The sequence below is a fragment of the Hypomesus transpacificus genome, chromosome 23, assembly GCF_021917145.1.
Source record: "Hypomesus transpacificus isolate Combined female chromosome 23, fHypTra1, whole genome shotgun sequence".
In the NCBI taxonomy this organism is placed as follows: domain Eukaryota; kingdom Metazoa; phylum Chordata; class Actinopteri; order Osmeriformes; family Osmeridae; genus Hypomesus; species Hypomesus transpacificus.
In genome coordinates, this window is record NC_061082.1 from 2630126 (window position 1) to 2651084 (window position 20959).

Here is a 20959-nt window from a genome sequence, read left to right on the forward strand (position 1 = left end):
CCTGGATGCTTCGCCTTCTCATCCTTCATCCAAGTAATAGAAGAGCATGTTCTTATTTAAAGTGTGTGTGTGCTGGATCTGTGTGCTGACCTCTGCAGCTCTGAGAGGTTCAGGAGTGTGTGTGAGAGAGACCAGCATCCCTCCTGGGGTCTTCACTGAGCCTGCCACTCGACACTTAATAAAAACGATACCACACATGCACATACACATGCATATAAAAACAGACCCACGTGCACACACGCACACACAAATAAACAGATGTGATAAACAACAAAGGTGAAACAACTGTGGCTGAGCCCGCAGACTGGAAACAACTCTTTTTACAGGATGATGAAACACCTTCCTTTCTCCTTCATCTCATGTTCCCTTTTTTTATGGCTTTCTAATTCCAGATTGTCAGGTGTGTGTGCCTCTCTGCTGGGTGGTGCTTGTCACCCTGCTGGTTTTCATTACCCTCCACTCTCTTCTGGGGCTCTGTGCTGGGATGAAGCTCATGAGAAGAATTAAAACACAGTCATGAGCCGTTATCCAACCTGCATCTCTCTACTGTGATGGTGGGGGGGGGGAGGGTGGATGGGAGTGTGTGTGTGTGTTTGTTTTTGTGTGTGTGTGGACCTGTGTGTGGACGGTAGGTGTGTGTGTGTGGGGGTACTTGTGGGTGTAAAACACACTTTTGATGTAAGGTCAGTGAAGCCATCATCATCATCATCATTTCCCACCCCCTCCGCCTGTGGCAGCAGGGGCAGCATGGTGGGTGTACTGGTGGAGCCACCAGAGATGCAGGTCTCCAGTCTCTCTGGTCATTAGTTAATGCTGCTACACCTCCATGCATACAGAGGGCCTGTTTAGACAGACCTTCCTTCTCTCTAGTATCTGAATGGCGGCTCATCTGTAAAGACCTGCGATGCTACTGTCAAGAACCAAGTATGGAGGCATGGATGGATGGGTGAGGGGTGGAGGGGGTCCTGGATGGATGGGTGAGGGTTGGAGGGGGGGAGGGGGAGGAGAGGGGTCCTGGAAGTAGATGGATGACGATGATGGGACATGTTTGGTGACTGATGGCACCATGGGCTGGAGTTCAATTTGTGCCCAGTGTTAAACCACACATACATCCACATACATACATGCATGCACACGCACACACAAAAACGTACAAACACACACACACAATCCGTCAAGCGAACTTCCTCATTCAGTAGGGAACCCACACAGGACCCAAACAGCCATTAAGATGCACATCAACGGTTAACGACGCGCACACACACCCTCTCTCTCTCTCTCTCTCTCTCTCTCTCTCTCTCTCTCTCTCTTTCACTCCAACCATCGTCTGTTTGTAGTTCTCTTGAATGCATATGCATGTCCATGCCGAGGTATGAAGCTGGTGAAGTCTGCTAATCACTGCCCAGAGACACAGAGGAGGGCTGAAGCAGAGCTGGATCATTAGAGAGGTGATGGATGTGAGGTGGTGGGCTGCGCCGTGTGGAACGTGGGGCTGGGTTTAGGGCTTTGCTTCGTTGCCGCGTGAGCCACACTGAAGCCTGTTTAATTCGCGCAATAAAAACCTCACCAGTGATCTTTATACGGAACGTACACCTGTATCGTACTGCTCAGTGATATTTAAAGGTTTAATTAAGCCCTCCATCTCTCTTTTTTATTAACTCCTAATCGTATCACACTTGATAAAGTACGGATGCTGGCTGTAATCCAGACGAGAGGTAATTGTGAGACCTAATAGAGGAGAACTGGAGTAGTGACGCGTGATCGAATAGAATTTTGACACAAGAAAATCAGGCTTTGGTTTCTGAAGGAGTCCTGTGACACCAGTTGATGTGTTTCTGTTGTATAGAGTTGGTGCCTCAACAGAATCTGTGGTGTGGCTCTGAATGGAAAGATCAACCAGTGTCTCCGTAGACACAAGCACACTGTGAGATCTGCATGGCCATACTGGTGGTGGGGGTGGGAGGTGTCGGGGGAACAACATGAATATGGTAAGACCCCAGTCTGGGGTGCAATCTGCTGGGAGATTCAGAGCAGTCAGGCTGGGGAGGGGAGAGGGGTTAGAGGAAAAGCTTTGTGGTGTGTGTTTGTTCTTGTTTGTGTGTGTGTGTTCTTGTGTGTCAGTGTGTATGTGCTTGTGTGTCAGTGTGATGAGTTAGTGTGACGATAGTCACCAATGCTGTGAGAATGATGGCAGTCTCAAAGCATGACAGTGTCTGTGAGAGTGTGTGTCTATGTTTCTGTGAAAAACAGTGTGTGCGTGTGTGAGATAAAGTGTGTGTGTGTGTTGGGGGGGGCAGAGAGGGTGTTAGAGTGTGAAACTGCACTAATCAGCTGCCTCTCTATACACTCATAACTGCCTTCATTAGTAGAGCTGAGCTGTAGTTAACACATTCACACTGACACACAGCCTTGCAGGGGGATGATGTGACTTTATATAGACTGTGTGTGTGTGTGTGACCAAAGTATGTGGTATGTACTGTATGGTGTTATGTGAATAATATTTGTGTGTGTGTGCGTGTTAACGTTCACCATGATACTGTATAAGATGAGAACTGAGAGATATGAGAACTGTACACTGTATTAGCCATCTTTGCTGATGTGTCTCATTCATATGCAGTGTGAGTGGGTGGTCTGTACATATGGCAACCCTGCCTCAGGCGAAACCAGTCACATAATACAATAAAACTCTCCCTCCCTCTCCTGTCCCTCTCCCTCCCTCTCTCTCTCTCTCTCTCTCTCTCTCTCTCTCTCTCTCTCTCTCTCTCTCTCTCCCTCCCTCTCTCTCTCTCTCTCTCTCTCTCTCTCTCTCTCTCTCTCTCTCTCTCTCTCTCTCTCTCTCTCTCTCTCTCTCTCTCCCTCCCTCCCTCCCTCCCTCTCTCTCTCTCTCTCTCTCTCTCTCCCTCCCTCTCTCTCTCTCTCTCTCTCTCTCTCTCTCTCTCTCTCTCACACACAATAATCAGTAAGCCGCAGTCTCTCCTGACAGACCCACAAGGTCACGGGGAGCCACAGAGAGAGAGGGTCTGACTGGGCTGTTGACTTCAGGGTGAGCTGTAACTCTTGGAAAAATAAAAAAATAAAAGATTTCCTCCTGTGTCTCTGAAGACTGGTGCTGGATGCACTGTAAATATAAAAGCAAACAGTAAACTGAGAACCTGGCTTTTTCTCTCTCAAAATGCTAACGACCGTTTTCACTAATCTTCTGGTCAACATCACCATCTAGTGGCATCGAATTTCAGATAGAGGAGCATTGTAGTAGTAACATTGTTGGTTTACTAAAAGGTTATTACATTTTTGCAGTAAGCTAACAAATAAAAATGATTAGGGACACAAGAGGTAAACACTAATGTCTATGATGTTTACCTACACTCCTTCATTAAATGGCTGAAATGTATTTCCTGAAACAGTAGTTGACCTTGTCCTCAGTACAGAGTACCAGACTGTGTACTGAATGTGATCAGGAAATGACAATACATGTACCAGGAAATGTCTACATATCCCAATTGTGGAGTCTCTAAAAGTGGCTCGCTCAGTGCTGATCCACAGACACACCCCGCTAGACACGGTCGACATCTCCCACCAGAGAATCTAGATCTATCTCCTCCAGCCCCTGGATGATCAAGGCTATCTGTTCTCCCACTGACAGATGAGCCAGTCAGGTGGTTGTCCTCCCTTCCTGCTGCTGAGCCAAGGGTAATATTTGGAGGGAGATATTTCACGGCGGCCCTGACAGTCAGCAGAGGGAGGGAGCGAGGCGGGGGCTGAGCGAGGCAGCTCTGATTGATTTACTGATGTTCTCGTGAGGTAAAGCTCAGGCCACGGGGAACTGCCTCGACGCACAGCGCTTCAGGTAACTGAGGGAAGGCCGGCGTGGAAGTATCCGGCAACAGAGTGATCATCCGTCAGAGGGAGGGGTGGCGAGGGGAAGGAGAGAGGTGAGGAGGGAGGCAGGGAAGGAGACAGGACAGAGGCAGGGGCAATGAGGAGAGGATGGAGGGGATAGATGGATGGAGACGAGCGGAGCGGTGGGAAAGAAGCGGGGGAGAAGGAGAAAGGCAGGGAGGGGCAGAGGGAAAAGGTAGGGAGGGGTAAGGACAGAGTATGTAGGGAAGGAGGTTGAAGGCAGGGCATTCGCAGACTCTGAATTCTGCGGTGCCATGTCAACATTTTCGTGACAAAAATACAATTCAGGAATACATTTCAAACAGCTGTCCTCTCTACCTCTCTTGTTGCCCTCTGTGTACATCTTTCTCTTTCTCCCTCACTCTCTGACTCTTTCAACAACTCTTTCTCTCTTTAACCAGGCCTTGGGGAGTTCAAGGTCATGATTGTAATTGAAGAAACGAACAAGGAAAAACAACAAGGAGAGGAAGACACCAACGGGCTGAGTGGTTATCAGCGAACCAGACCATGGACTGCCAGCTTTAATCAGCTCAGCTCAGTCCTAAGAGAGTTCAGGTAATTCCTCTGTGCCCGCGCCAGGTCACCTTGTGAATGTCTGGATCATCATGCAGAGCCAGGCTGAGAGAGAGGGTGGGTCTCCCAGAATTTGGACGGGGACAGACAGGCAGAGAGACAGGCAGAGAGACAGGCAGAAAGACAGGCAGAGAGACAGGCAGAGAGACAGGCAGACAGACAGAGACAGGCAGAGAGACAGGCAGACAGACAGAGAGACAGGCAGACAAACAGGCAGGCAGGAAAACAGACAGACAGAAGGACAGGCAGACAGACATGCAGGTAGGCATGAAGGATGACAAGCAGACAGACACCGACAGATTGTCAGGAAGACAGACAGACAGATATTCAGGAAGTCAGACAGTCAGGAAGACACAGACAGACAGAAAAAGGTCATTGAACTAAATACCTCTTTAACCATCGTCCGCGGCTTGAACAGAAGTAGCGTGTGTGAGTATGTGAGTGATGGATGGTACACAGCCTGGCTGCTTTGGTTTATGGATCCTGTTGATTTACGAGCCTGCGGGTCGGAGTAATGAATCTGGCAAGCGGATCGCTCCGCTCCTCAACTTATGACTCCATAGCTTCTCGTTAGGAGCGAGTGCTGGGGTAATGATCTTAATCAATAGATGCTCAGAGCCTAGTGCGGTACGGGATGCAATCGATAAACACACACAAAGACACACACACACACACGTGAGGATGAATATGTGAGTAGTGCTGAAATGAAGCAAGGTGGTTTGTGACTTGCTCTAGCTGTCTTGAGATCCAAACCACCTCTGTTACAGTGGCATTGAACAGAATTGAAGACTTGCGTAACATTCTCAACGAACCAAAAAACTCCCCATTAACATCCATATTGTCATACCACTGGGCTGCATTAGAAGTCACTGTAAAGACCTATGGAATGTTGGCATTGGGTCAACTACCAGTCTGGGCTCTCCTACCTGAACAAACACTGGCTGCAGCCTTTTTTCCCTTAGCTGACCACCTGAAACCGGTCAGCACACAGCTGGATGTTTTAATGGATTTGGAGGACGTATGGAGTCATTATGGATGTTTCGGCCGTCATAACAGTTCCATACCTAGCTCAGGAGAAGCTGTGTTTACACAGCCAACGTTCGTCACACTGCATGGTGCCTGAAGACCATACCCTCCTGTTCCATATCACACACTATGAAAGTATCAGATCACAATGCCCATGGAGATATTATTATATCTCTATACACTTTGTCTGCCATGTCACTGAGGAATTTCCATGAAACCAACACATGTAATTCAAGATCTTTCAAAATCTTCCCTTTTAGTGCCTCCACTGACTTCAGAAATACAGTTGCTGATAGTGTAGGCAGGGAAACAGTAAGCATTTTTTTTTTTTTTTTTACTTTACTCAATTACCTGCAGAATATTACTCACCAAACTCTTTTAATCAGTTTGTGTAATTGCTGTGCTGTTCTGACATTGAACAATTTTACAGTCCAATATCTCTTTTGCTTTATTCCAGCACTTAACAATACAATCAAACAGTATACAGTATTTTATCATCCAATAACTTGCGCTGTACTGACTTTAAACGGCACAACGCCCACTCCCATGTGAAAAACTCACATTTGATTGGAGCACTCACTCATCAACAAATTAAGGCATCACTGATAGGCCCAGGGGGAGGGAAACAAGCCAGAAGAAAATAGGTCCAATTAATCACTGTGCCTTGGTATTGATTTCCCCCTCTCCAGAGTCTCACACCAGCTACAGCCAGGAGATACTTCAGCACAGACATGCAACTGTGTAATTATCAACCTCCATCTTAATGGAGAAGAATGTAATCTGCTGTAGGAGCTAAAGAGAGTCACATGCATCTGAAGGATCTGGAGTGTTGGTCTTGGTGATTGAGGAGAGCTGAACCCAAGCCAAGCTCAGCAGCTCTGAAATCTCCATCCAGTAGAACTTGACCAGAGTGGGATGGAAGCTGGGGCGATGCCAGATATGAGTCTGACCTTGGTCAGGAATAGTATTCGAAATACTTTGAATTACCGCACATTTGTTTGATCAAGTTTGTCAAGAAAGGCTTTCCACATTAATCTAACAGAACTTCTGAATGTACTCTTTTTGAATCTTTTTTTTGTGCTTGAATCTGTATGGTTGCTTCATTTCCTCCTTTAACAAGTATCTGCAAACTTTGTAAATTGAGGCTAAGGTGCTGTTGAACTATGAATAGATTACAATATTGAAATATTTACATCCTCTGCATCCTGACACAAAGATCCTGAGTGAGCTGCAGTCCATGGAGCATTGCTGCCCCCTGCTGGAAAACTAAGGCACAATTTGATTGGAAAATCTGTGTTCTCTCTTCTTCCTAAACTTACACCCCAGTGGTGAAACCCACCACTGCCACACTGCTCCATAAGGTCATAGCTGTAACCATGGATATGGTAGCCAGCCTGGCCGCAGTGTTAGGGAGGGTGGAGTTGCTGAAGGTTTTGTCATGGACGTAGGTGATCATGTAGCGTGCTCCAGCGAAGGCCTCTTCACACGCTGGCTGGATCTGGTCCTCAGGGAGTTTGTGGCCAAACTGACCCTTGTCCCTCAGCTCAAACGTGTAGGAGAAGGGGATGCCCACCAGCCTGGCCCAGTCCCTGGAGGAACCTGAGTTAGGGTCTGGAGAGAGAGGGGGTGGGGGAGGAATAGAAAAAGATGCAGTTCTGTGGACTGTATGTTTGATATGCACTGGTATGCTGAGAATAAAAGAGTAAGAGGCCAGTCTTAGTTAATATACACAGACAGGTCATGTGTGGTCGTGTATGACAAGTGTGACTCGGCTTACAGAGGACTTGAGGGGAGGTGCCCACTGTGTAATCCAAGCCATGGAGCGCCTTCATAGCCATCGCAGCATCTTCACCCACTTTGACCTGCAGAAATAACAGATTACCGAGCCCTCAGCTATTGTCACCTACAGACAGAAAGGATCGGAATGAACTCCCTTAACATTCCCCCTCCCCCTCACCAGTTCATCGTGGTTGGGGGCAGCTATCTGAGGGTGTCCATAGGGCAGTAGAAGCAGTTGTCCATGAGAGTGGATGGTGAGGAAGAGGAGGATCTGGTCGGTCCTGTTCCCTACGAAATCTGTCACAGCCTTGGCCTCCTTCTCTGAGACAGCTGCCTTGCCACAGTATGTCTGCATGCAGCAGTCAAATGACACTCCTACCACTGGGGGGCAGAAGAGGGACACATTTATGTAAACAGCTCACTACCCAAACATCAACAAAACGTTCTTTTCAAACTTTATTCTGGTACTTTGAGACATTACTGCACCATTAACTCTGGATGAAAATGGCCCGGGTCTGATCCAAGGGGAGGGGCTCAAGAAACAGTATGGCTGTTCTAAAGCCTCAGTCGACCAACTCACTTCCCCAGTTGGCGTAGAAGTTCCTGTTGAGGTCGACCCCGTAGCAGCTGCAGCCCTCTGGAGGGAGGGACCTGGACTTCCTCCACAGGCGAGTCTGTGAGACAGAACCATCAGAACCATGTCTCGGGTCAGTGTCTCTCACAGAGATCACTCAGTCACACACTGATAGCACTGGAGATTTTAACTCAATATAAAGTGCATTACAAATACAATTATTATTATTATTTACGGACAAAGGGATCAATGTAGTGATGAAAAAATCAAGCTCTGATATTATTACGAGCTTGTGATTGAACCAGTGTTTCTGCTTTGACCAACCTACTTCCCTTTCAAAGATACCTGACATGTACACATGACTCACACTCTCATTGGTCCAGGAATACATGTAGCCATCCACATTCAGGACAGGCGTGACATAGATATCTAAGTTCTGGAGCATCTGACGAATCTTGTCCTCTGTTTTGTACCCCTGCAGAATCTGTTCACAAGATTTATCAATGTTGTTGTTACAGAATATGTAGGGCTACTGTGTCTCAATTGTGTGTGCCTTTGAGTGGCGTAATCTGTGTGAGTGTATACTTTGCATCCATCAAACCTCTTTGACGAACCACTGGCAGAAGGCAGGAGCAATCCATTCCCGAGCATGGATGCCACAGTCCATCCATATAGCCTTCTTCTCTCTGACTACTGGGTTCCTCACTCCTATCTGGTACCACAGACAACACAGGCTAGGTAACCATGTAGCCTACATAACTATTAACTTCAACAGACAAATAAAACATGGTGTGGTCTACAACATAGGTTGCTAAATTACCTTACCAACCTCCATAATCTCTACCGTGGACAACATTTCTAATAATTAGGGTTCCTCGGTAGGGGAGGTTCATGGTCAGGTTTATGAACAATATTTTTTCCTTTAATCTAGGTTACCTCCATCTGTCCATTCCCTGTGGGTGTGGTCTGACAAGGATGCCCCCTCTTTGCTAACCCGGCCCTCCCTGCCCACTAACGTGATTTCTGTTTTCGTTTGATTTAGTTTAATATGGCCTTTCAATTAACCGCTTTGTTTCCTGTCTACCATATGAGTTACAGAGGGGCGACACATTATATCAGGCCGTTTTTACCTGATATAATGTGTACCCCCTCCCCTAACATGCAAAGGGTCTGTCCTGCCATCATGTGTGTTCTTTTCTGTGTTCTTTTGGTCACAATGAACAACCTGAGATAATATGGAGATGTCTGCAAAAGTTACAGAGGGCATGCACATTATATCAGGTCTCCAAATAAGAAAACGTGTCCAGATTAGTGTAAAGGATTGTCATAACTACCGACATACAATGTTTTGAAGTTTAACTCCATTATCAAGCAGTTACAGTGGTGTCACATATTCTGATTGCTGCTGCTTGTTAGATATGGTGACCTCTGTGATATTGGCTCTATGAGGACTCCAAAAAAGAAAACATGGGTCCAGATTAGTGGGAAAGGATGACATAACTACCCCAAACAATGTGTTGAAGTTTAACTCCTTTATCAAACAATGTGTTGAAGTTGAACTCCTTTATCAAGCAGGCTTCTGCTTGTCGGATGTCACCATATCTGACAAGCAACAGCCATCAGAATGTGTGATCCCACTGTAAATGCTTGATGAAGGATTGAAACTTCAAAACAATTGTTTGGGTTGGTTATGTCATCCCTTCACACTAATCTGGACCCATGTTTTCTGATTTGGAGCCATCACAGAGCCAGTTCCAGAGAGGTCACTATGTCTGACAGCCGTCAGAATGTGTGACCCAAAAAATAAACAACAAAAAAATCGAAATTATCTGTGACCCCACCGTAACTGTTTCCCAAATGAGTTAAATCTTCAAATGATGGTTTGGGGTAGTTATGTCATCATTTCACAATAATCTAGAACCATATTTTCTAATTTGGAGCCATCACAGAGCCAGTTCCACAGAGGTCACCATTTCTGACAGCCTTCAGAATGTGTGACCCAGAAAAATAGCCCTCCAAAAAAATGTGTGACCCCACCGTAACTGCTTCCCAAAGGAGTTTAATCTTCAAACGATGGTTTCTGGTAGTTATATCATCCCTTCACACTAATCTGGAGTCATATTTTAGGATTTGGAGCCATCACAGAGCCAGTTCCACAGAGGTCACCATTTCTGACAGCCGTCAGAATGTGTGACCCAGAAATAAAAGCCCTCCAAAAAATGTGTGATCCCACCGTAACTGCTACCCAAATGGGTTAAAACTTCAAACAATGGTTTGGGGTAGTTATATCATCCCTTCACACTAATCTGGAACAATATTTTCTGATTTGGAGCCATCACAGAGCCAGTTCCACAGAGGTCACCATTTCTGACAGCCGTCAGAATGTGTGACCCAAAACATTTACTAGAAAAAAGATCGAAATTATCTGTGACCCCACCGTAACTGTTTCCCAAAGGAGTTAAAACTTCAAACAATGGTTTGGAGTAGTTATATCATCCCTTCACACTTATTTGGAACCATATTTTTTATTTGGAGCCATCACAGGGCCAGTTCCACAGAGGTCACCCTTTCTGACAGCCGTCAGAATGTGTGACCCGAAAAAAAGCCCTCCAAAAAATGTGTGACCCCACCGTAACTGCTTCCCAAAGGAGTTTAATCTTCAAATGATGGTTTCTGGTAGTTATTTCATTCCTTCACACTAATCTGGAGTCATATGTTCTGATTTGGAGCCATCACAGAGCCAGTTTCACAGAGGTCACCATTTCTGACAGCCGTCAGAATGTGTGACCCAAAAAATAAACAAAAAAAAAGATTGAAATTATCTGTGACCCCACCGTAACTGTTTCCCAAAGGAGTTAAATCTTCAAACGATGGTTTGGGGTAGTTATGTCATCCCTTCACAATAATCTGGAACAATATTTTCTAATTTGGAGCCATCACAGAGCCAGTTCCACAGAGGTCACCATTTCTGACAGCCGTCAGAATGTGTGACCCAGAATTAAAAGCCCTCCAAAAAATGTGTGATCCCACTGTAACTGCTACCCAAATGACTTAAAACTTCAAATAATGGTTTGGGGTAGTTTTATCATCCCTTCACACAATATTTTCTGATTTGGAGCCATCACAGAGCCAGTTCCACAGAGGTCACCATTTCTGACAGCCGTCAGAATGTGTGACCCAGAATTAAAAGCCCTCCAAAAAATGTGTGATCCCACTGTAACTGCTACCCAAATGACTTAAAACTTCAAATAATGGTTTGGGGTAGTTTTATCATCCCTTCACACAATATTTTCTGATTTGGAGCCATCACAGAGCCAGTTCCACAGAGGTCACCATTTCTGACAGCCGTCAGAATGTGTGACCCAAAAAATAAACTAAAAAAAAGATCGAAATTATCTGTGACCCCACCGTAACTGTTTCCCAAAGGAGTTAAATCTTCAAACGATGGTTTGGGGTAGTTATATCATCCCTTCACAATAATCTGGAACCATATTTTCTGATTTGGAGCCATCACAGAGCCAGTTCCACAGAGGTCACCATTTCTGACAGCCGTCAGAATGTGTGACCCAGAATTAAAAGCCCTCCAAAAAATGTGTGATCCCACTGTAACTGCTACCCAAATTACTTAAAACTTCAAATAATGGTTTGGGGTAGTTATATCATCCCTTCACACTAATCTGGAACAATATTTTCTGATTTGGAGCCATCACAGAGCCAGTTCCACAGAGGTCACCATTTCTGACAGCCGTCAGAATGTGTGACCCGAAAAAAAGCCCTCCAAAAAATGTGTGACCCCACCGTAACTGCTTCCCAAAGGAGTTGAATCTTCAAACGATGGTTTCTGGTAGTTATATCATCCCTTCACACTAATCTGGAGTCTTATTTTCTGATTTGGAGCCATCACAGAGCAAGTTCCACAGAGGTCACCATTTCTGACAGCCGTCAGAATGTGTGACCCAGAAAAAAAGCCCTCGAAAAAATGTGTGATCCCACCGTAACTGCTACCCAAATGACTTAAAACTTAAAATAATGGTTTGGGGTAGTTATATCATCCCTTCACACTAATCTGGAGTCATATTTTCTGATTTGGAGCCATTACAGAGCCAGTTCCACAGAGGTCACCATTTCTGACAGCCGTCAGAATGTGTGACCCAGAATTAAAAGCCCTCCAAAAAATGTGTGATCCCACTGTAACTGCTACCCAAATGACTTAAAACTTCAAATAATGGTTTGGGGTAGTTATATCATCCCTTCACACTAATCTGGAGTCATATTTTCTGATTTGGAGCCATTACAGAGCCAGTTCCACAGAGGTCACCATTTCTGACAGCCGTCAGAATGTGTGACCCAGAATTAAAAGCCCTCCAAAAAATGTGTGATCCCACTGTAACTGCTACCCAAATGACTTAAAACTTCAAATAATGGTTTGGGGTAGTTTTATCATCCCTTCACACAATATTTTCTGATTTGGAGCCATCACAGAGCCAGTTCCACAGAGGTCACCATTTCTGACAGCCGTCAGAATGTGTGACCCAGAATTAAAAGCCCTCCAAAAAATGTGTGATCCCACTGTAACTGCTACCCAAATGACTTAAAACTTCAAATAATGGTTTGGGGTAGTTTTATCATCCCTTCACACAATATTTTCTGATTTGGAGCCATCACAGAGCCAGTTCCACAGAGGTCACCATTTCTGACAGCCGTCAGAATGTGTGACCCAAAAAATAAACTAAAAAAAAGATCGAAATTATCTGTGACCCCACCGTAACTGTTTCCCAAAGGAGTTAAATCTTCAAACGATGGTTTGGGGTAGTTATATCATCCCTTCACAATAATCTGGAACCATATTTTCTGATTTGGAGCCATCACAGAGCCAGTTCCACAGAGGTCACCATTTCTGACAGCCGTCAGAATGTGTGACCCAGAATTAAAAGCCCTCCAAAAAATGTGTGATCCCACTGTAACTGCTACCCAAATTACTTAAAACTTCAAATAATGGTTTGGGGTAGTTATATCATCCCTTCACACTAATCTGGAACAATATTTTCTGATTTGGAGCCATCACAGAGCCAGTTCCACAGAGGTCACCATTTCTGACAGCCGTCAGAATGTGTGACCCGAAAAAAAGCCCTCCAAAAAATGTGTGACCCCACCGTAACTGCTTCCCAAATGAGTTTAATCTTCAAACGATGGTTTCTGGTAGTTATATCATCCCTTCACACTAATCTGGAGTCTTATTTTCTGATTTGGAGCCATCACAGAGCCAGTTCCACAGAGGTCACCATTTCTGACAGCCGTCAGAATGTGTGACCCAGAAAAAAAGCCCTCGAAAAAATGTGTGATCCCACCGTAACTGCTACCCAAATGACTTAAAACTTAAAATAATGGTTTGGGGTAGTTATATCATCCCTTCACACTAATCTGGAGTCATATTTTCTGATTTGGAGCCATTACAGAGCCAGTTCCACAGAGGTCACCATTTCTGACAGCCGTCAGAATGTGTGACCCAAAAAATAAACTAAAAAAAAGATCGAAATTATCTGTGACCCCACCGTAACTGTTTCCCAAAGGAGTTAAATCTTCAAACGATGGTTTGGGGTAGTTATGTCATCCCTTCACAATAATCTGGAACCATATTTTCTAATTTGGAGCCATCACAGAGCCAGTTCCACAGAGGTCACCATTTCTGACAGCCGTCAGAATGTGTGACCCAGAATTAAAAGCCCTCCAAAAAATGTGTGATCCTACCGTAACTGCTACCCAAATGACTTAAAACTTAAAATAATGGTTTGGGGTAGATATATCATCCCTTCACACTAATCTGGAACAATATTTTCTGATTTGGAGCCATCACAGAGCCAGTTCCACAGAGGTCACCATTTCTGACAGCCGTCAGAATGTGTGACCCAAAAAATAAACTAAAAAAAAGATCGAAATTATCTGTGACCCCACCGTAACCGTTGCCCAAAGGAGTTAAATCTTCAAACGATGGTTTGGGGTAGTTATGTCATCCCTTCACAATAATCTGGAACCATATTTTCTAATTTGGAGCCATCACAGAGCCAGTTCCACAGAGGTCACCATTTCTGACAGCCGTCAGAATGTGTGACCCAGAAAAAAAGCCCTCCAAAAAATGTGTGATCCCACCGTAACTGCTACCCAAATGACTTAAAACTTCAAACAATGGTTTGGAGTAGTTATATCATCCCTTCACACTAATCTGGAGTCATATTTTCTGATTTGGAGCCATCACAGAGCCAGTTCCACAGAGGTCACCATTTCTGACAGCCGTCAGAATGTGTGACCCAAAAAATAAACTAAAAAAAAGATCGAAATTATCTGTGACCCCACCGTAACTGTTTCCCAAAGGAGTTAAATCTTCAAACGATGGTTTGGGGTAGTTATGTCATCCCTTCACAATAATCTGGAACCATATTTTCTAATTTGGAGCCATCACAGAGCCAGTTCCACAGAGGTCACCATTTCTGACAGCCGTCAGAATGTGTGACCCGAAATAAAGCCCTCCAAAAAATGTGTGACCCCACCGTAACTGCTTCCCAAATGAGTTTAATCTTCAAACGATGGTTTCTGGTAGTTATATCATCCCTTCACACTAATCTGGAACAATATTTTCTGATTTGGAGCCATCACAGAGCCAGTTCCACAGAGGTCACCATTTCTTACAGCCGTCAGAATGTGTGACCCAGAAAAAAAGCCCTTAAAAAAATGTGTGACCCCTCCGTAACTGCTACCCAAAGGAGTTAAATCTTCAAACGATGGTGTAGGGCTGTTTTGGCAGCCCCTTTGTCACTGGTCACCCAGACACTCGTCTGGGACAGTCGTTAATTTGCATGAATCCTAAAATGACAATCACACCTTAATGACACACCTCTGGAGAGGTGGTCTCAACAGTTGAAGAGGAAGGTGGACAGAGTAAGACTCTGAAATAATCATTAAAAGTTGTGTTCTTGAAAATAAGGTTTTAAACAGCTTTTAATGTCATGTTTGATATACTTTAGTTTCTAATTTTATGTATTACATTAGTAATAATTGTATGACCAACATTTGTTTAACATATTCCCCTGTCTTGTAGGGGAACCACTTGGTCTACTGCAGCCTTGATTAATGATCCAATTTGAATTTGTATGCATTAGACAACTTTTCAGTCACATGACCGGTGTCCCCATTTTAGTCAGGTTGGTTGTATATAGGAAGAAGTTTTACCAATCACTTTGAGTTCTGTTAACGATACAGCTCCGGTGCATTAGGCGCCTGGTCTTCATTGTGAATACCTTTGTTAACCATTGCTCTGAAGGTATGTTTTGTATTTGATGATATTTCTGTATCATTGTATTGATTATATTACTATTTAGATAATAAACTATTATTGTGCATTTTGAAGTTACTTGTTCTCCTTGAAACATAACTATCAAGCTTCGGCGGTGAAAACTTTGATCTAGTCTGGTTAATGCGGCTAACTGATTATAAACATAGACTCTTTGAGTAGGTTTTAACTTAAGGCCTCTGAGTCACTTACAGTGGATCTCCACGATCCGAAGGAATTTACCGGAGCCTCTGAGTGATCGATTACATATCCTACTAGGTCTACTATGGTTAAATCCATATTATAGTAGAGATAAACGACTGTTTAGTGAACACGCATACTTTAGGGTCGGTGCTCTGATCAAGCAGACAATTTTTACCTACGTCAGAGTTTCATGTCATTACTGTAACTGTTTAGCGCTCAAGGTTACAGGTAACGCACTTGTGTACATGTCTAAAATTGGAGTCAGCTATTAACGAGTCAATTATCTCGAGTCAACCATATCTGAAAATCTAACCTAAAGTGAATTGTGGTTCCCAAGCCAGGGACAAACACCAAGCGTCTCTGGCCTTTCAATTCACCGCCTAAAATGGTTTGGGGTAGTTATGTCATTGCTTCACACTAATATGGAACCATATTTTCTGATTTGGAGCCATCACAGAGCCAGTACCACAGAGGTAACCATTTCTGACAGCCGTCAGAATGTGTGACCCAAGAAAAAGAAATCAAAAAAATGTGTGACCCCACCGTAACTGCTTCCCAAAGGAGTTAACACTTCGTATAAGATGGTTTGGGGTAGTTCCTTCTCAAAATCACCTTGAGGAGTGTGATGTTCCTTCCCTCGAAGGTGTGTCCGTAGACGGAGGAGGAGACAAGATCTGGGTTCTCCTTCACCATCTGGTCCATCCAAGAGGAGATCTGAGGAACACAAAGACATCTGACTGGAACCAACTGTACAGTTGTACATGATGAAGTATCATCATGAATCAACCAATAACTATTTTTATGACTCAAGTGGGACTATATGGGCTGAGCTGTAAAAACATTCCCAGCATTCATGTGCCAGTTTAACCATGAATAACTTTACAGTTGATGTTTTGAACTTTCTTACCTCTGATATGGGATGATACTTGGTGTAATTGTAATTCCATGGAGTATCTTGGTGCTCAACAACTCTATCAAATAGAGTAGATATATATATGTATAAACATATTATTAAAGACAAGCAAAGGTAAGACTAAATCATATTGTCAAATATATATACAGCCAGCCAGGTTAATTGTAAAAAAAAAATGAAAGAAAAGAGCAAAGAGCAAGGGGCAAAGTGCACAATCATAAAATAATGTCCTCTTTTGCATGTTGTTATCTATTTGAATATTTGTTTCAACATATTACGTTTCAATCAGTTTTTGGAGATTGGCTCTTGACTGATTTCTGAGGAATCCTCGAGCGACAAACTAATCGTTGTATCCTCAGAATGGCCCAGCTAATGTCAACAAAGTTGGCCTGCAAGGAATAGGTTTGACAGGGAGCAAAGACTGTCCGTGGACATTCACTTGATCCACAATTGTACCTGTTAATAAATTAACACTCTACAAACGTAATACATTCTTGGAGGTAGGTCTACAGGTAAACTCACCTGTCTGAGGTGCAATACGGCATCAACTGTACGAACAGAGCGATGCGAAGTTTTCTGGAGTTCAACATTATTATGTCCTCTCTTTATGTATCCCAACAATGACTGCTTGCTTCAGACTGGTGTCAGATACAATTAAACGGGAAGAACATCCCCTGACCCACACACCCCTTTCTAATTGCTGACGGAGCAAAAAACAGTCGGACTCAGTCCCTCATCTTCGCACAGACACAGAGCGGGGTCGTAGTCCAACACGGACACGCCCTCTCTCAGCCCCTCTCCCATCAATGGTGTAGGTCCATAAACGGTCTCCAATTACGCACGAACCTTCGGACACAATTAGCGGGTCGAGAAAGCTAGGCGCTGCATGCTGCCCGCATGAATAAATGGTGTCATTCATTCACTGTCCATGTAGCTTCTGTCTAACTGACTCACGTGTTTCCTAATTCAACACCGCAGCCTTCTTCGGACAGATAGGGCGCAAGTTGACAAAAGTAGTGACTGAGGCGGGCAGTTGACAATATTAGTCTTAGTTTGATGGAAGGAATGAATGCAATCTTCGTAAAACTGCAACCACTGTCGGATCTTACTCTGGGATGATACAGCCAGGTAGTTAATTATTTTTTTTAGGTTGGGCTAAATGGGAGCGTTGTACACTGTCTGTTGCTGTAGGCAGTATTTTCAACATGACGGAGACGAGAAGAACGCTATTTTACGGTAAGTAGCCTACTCCACCAAGTTGTAGGCCACGTTCTACTGCAATTATCGTCTAGTTTAAATACCATACTAACTGGAGTTGTTGTTGCTGTTCCTCCGAATCCAACCATTATATTATAGGAAATGGTTGTTGGCCAATACTTGCGCTGCTACAGTGAACTCAGTAATTGAGTAAATACAAATAATAAAACGTAGCCTACAAAGTAATAAAATTGCAAATCAGATCCAAAACGAAAAGCAGCTGTGTGTTTCCAGGGTGCAGGGTGGCAGGGCCAGTGAGTCCAGCGGGAGTGAGCCAAGCCTGGATTGTGTCTCTGGGGAACAGCAGGACTGGAACCCCTGGAAGAGCCCCCAGATGTCCACTGGACCGGTTGCTTCAGACAGGGAGCTGCAGGTGTTCCTCTCCATGAGGAACCAGGCAGATAAGGATACTGAGGTGAGTTGATGCAGGATGTATGCAGGACTTAAACAGGGACTGCTTGGTGGATGTCATTGCAACCAAAGAAACCCTCACATCGACTGAATTTATCTTCTCAAACACCAACATGTAATTGTTTTAATCTATTTTTGGCAGTTTGAATGCTTACACAATAATTTATCAATCTCAAATAATGACAGAAATACATTTCCCTTCACATGTCCCAGTCAACAAACTGTCAGAATCTCCTGAAAACACCAGTTCCGACTGGCTAGTGATTAGGTTTACATTACAGTAACATAACCCCATTCTCATGAGCATAAACTACGACGCACCACTCAATAACACACAAACACATACACCTAGACCACATGTTTCTTTATTAACTTTCTCTGGTTTAGGCCAATCTAAGGTAACCTAATAGTGTTTGGTCACCTGACAGCTGTTATGAGAGCCATAGACTTCCATTCATTCATTCAACCATAACTACACAACTCAATATATATTTATCTACAAAGGTAAAACCCATGTAGATATCTGGCAAAAAATACAAAAATCATAAATCATAGCTGCATGTGAAATTATAGAGGATTAAATCATACTTAATTATCGGCAGAGGCACCATCAAGCTCCACGAGTGCAGAAAGCCATAAGTTCTGTATGACAACAGCACACAAAATTCCCAAGCACAAAATGACAGACATTAAATCTCAAATCCCATGGCACATTCACAACAAACACACCCTCAATTACCGAGCACCAGCGCATGACTGCACACGTCAGCAGGAGGCAGAGCCAGGATCCTGCCCAGAGTTTCTGCTGAGGGACTCAGCCATCGAGGGAATCACAGCCTGGGACAGGGACAGTATTGTGCAGAGCTCTGCCGGGGTCGAGATGTAGGTCAAGGTTTCATCTCTCTACCCAGTACCCTATCACCAGGCCTGGCCTCCTTTTAGTGCATCACCCCCATCTGTGGTTCTCTAGTTGTCTCTAACTGTGTGTGTTTGTATGTGTGTAAGGAGTGGGAGAAGCTAAACTATGACATCCACACTCTGAGGTGTGCCCGACGAGAGGTCAGCACCAGGTGGAGGAAGATCCTGCAGCAGCTTGGTGAGAGAGCTGTCTCACTTCCTCCCTCTACTGCAAAGCCACTCACTTCAGTCATGCACATTACATGACATTTAGCAGACGCTCTTATCCAGAGCGACTTACAGTAAGTACAGGGACATTCCCCCCGAGGCAAGTAGGGTGAAGTGCCTTGCCCAAGGACACAACGTCATTTGGCACAGCCGGGATTTGAACCGACAACCTTCTGAGTAATAGCCTGATTCCCTAACCGCTCAGCCACCTGACTCCCTGCACACTGTCTCTGTGAGTCCAGGCTACCAACGGGAGGTGGAGTCGTTGCTGTGTGTGAATAAAACGAGCAGCATGAGTTCGAGGAGCCTGGACCAGGCCAGAGAGCTGCTCCACACCCTTACGGAGGACACCAGCCTGTTCCCACAGGGGGTGTCTCCCCAGGACAGATACCTCTTTGTCATGGTACACAAGCACACGTACACACACTTCTGACGCACTGAGGGTTTAATAGTTCAATAGGTGCATAAAGGAATGCTTGTGTTCACCAAAAAGAGTCCTTGGATTATTTTATGAACAGAAGCAGGGATGGAAAAATAGTATAGACGTTATATTTTATGAATAGGTCACTTAGATACGTAATGTCTAAGGACCGGTGTGTTGCTTGATGAATCTCTTAGATCTGGGCTGGAGGGACTTAATGATAGGTTCTTGTCATTTTCTTGACGTTTTGTGTTCTTTTTTTTCCCCAGGATAGACTAGTGTCTCTTGATAGTGCCGAAGACTTCATAACACTGGCCAAGCAGAAGTACCCAAAGAGAGAGGTGTGAATGGGGAGAGAGAGAGAGAGAGAGAGAGAGAGAGAGAGAGAGAGAGAGAGAGAGAGAGAGAGAGAGAGAGAGGAGGGAGAGATAGAGCAAAGGAAGAGAGTTCTTGTGCATGTGAATGAGAGTGAGTGTACGTTTCATTGTTTCACAAAAAGGTTTTTGGTTAAAGTGCTTTTTTTTTACCGTAGTGGAGTTCTGTAGCACATCCACAATAAACTTTGTATTTTTTTACTAAAAACCTTTATTTATCAAATAATATGTTTGAATTGCACATGTAACACATTAATTAGGATGAAATATAGTCCAATAAAATATGACATTACAATACACCGCTCCTCTTCGTACTGTTCTTGTAATAATTGACTTGTAAAGACATTTACTAAATGTCCAGCAGGGGGGAGCAAATACTACAACTCCAGAGAGGAAAAAACAAAACAATCCTGGAAACTGTAGAGTTGCAAGGATGTTAAAATGAGTAGGGCTATGAGAGTTATGAACAGTCATGCACAGCATTCCTTCTCTCCTATTTATGATCAAAGGACTAATAACTTTATTAAATAGTGAGTTTAACTGTGTGTTACAGGTAGTAAAGATCTTATTCTAACACTGCTAGTGAGTGTGCTGCTCAGGGTGACCTACATACAGTTCTCTCCCTGGCCCAGTTCAGGGGGCTGGAAACAGATGTGGAACCAAAAGAGGCGAGGCCAGGGGAGAGGGGGGAGTTTCATCGGGGGGACCAGCTCCCTGGCAGGGCTTTCATGCATTGTGGAAAGCTGCTTGCTGCACCTTGTTCTCATTACCCCACTGTGTGTATATATATGTGTGTGTGTGTATGTGTGTATGTGCGTGTGTGAGGGGGGTGGTATACACGTGTGTGTACTTGGATGACATTGTATGTGCAGGAGTACTGGAAGGGTTCATGACTGAGTGAAGGATCAGGCCCAAGTGTGTGATTGTGTGACCTGATGACGTCAGCTCCTTTCCATGAAACCCTAGCAGCTCCCCAGCACCTCTACAGACAGCCCTGGCTTTTAGATTGTTTCAGTTTCACTGGGCTGATCTTCAGTCTGACTGGACCTTTCTGCTCTGTCCCGGACTGGGGCCCAGG

General features: G+C 44.3%; 2 protein-coding genes across 5 annotated transcripts; one reads left to right on the forward strand and one right to left on the reverse strand.

Annotated features, from left to right (window-relative positions):
• Window positions 1-5957: 5957 nt before the first annotated feature.
• On the reverse strand, window positions 5958-18708 carry LOC124485460 (carboxypeptidase O-like). Of its 2 annotated transcripts, none has more exons than XM_047047089.1 (9): window positions 18550-18708; window positions 16288-16351; window positions 15993-16094; window positions 8454-8564; window positions 8220-8336; window positions 7859-7952; window positions 7457-7659; window positions 7277-7361; window positions 5958-7110 (listed from the first exon to the last, which is right to left on the reverse strand). In XM_047047089.1, the coding sequence occupies exons 1-9, from the start codon at window positions 18570-18572 to the stop codon at window positions 6815-6817; spliced, it is 1095 nt and encodes a 364-aa protein (XP_046903045.1). In that variant the 5' UTR covers window positions 18573-18708; the 3' UTR covers window positions 5958-6814. The 2 variants fall into 2 exon arrangements, with proteins under 2 accessions (XP_046903045.1, XP_046903044.1); XM_047047088.1 differs by lacking the exon at window positions 18550-18708 and adding an exon at window positions 16816-16897.
• LOC124485461 (melanoregulin-like) lies at window positions 17330-20135 on the forward strand. Of its 3 annotated transcripts, none has more exons than XM_047047092.1 (5): window positions 17330-17421; window positions 17785-17965; window positions 18967-19057; window positions 19329-19489; window positions 19777-20135. In XM_047047092.1, the coding sequence occupies exons 2-5, from the start codon at window positions 17885-17887 to the stop codon at window positions 19852-19854; spliced, it is 411 nt and encodes a 136-aa protein (XP_046903048.1). In that variant the 5' UTR covers window positions 17330-17421; window positions 17785-17884; the 3' UTR covers window positions 19855-20135. The 3 variants fall into 3 exon arrangements, with proteins under 3 accessions (XP_046903048.1, XP_046903046.1, XP_046903047.1); XM_047047090.1 differs by lacking the exon at window positions 17330-17421 and adding an exon at window positions 17438-17529; XM_047047091.1 differs by lacking the exon at window positions 17330-17421 and adding an exon at window positions 17452-17529 and having other exon boundaries at window positions 17771-17965.
• The last annotated feature ends 824 nt before the right edge of the window (window positions 20136-20959 follow it).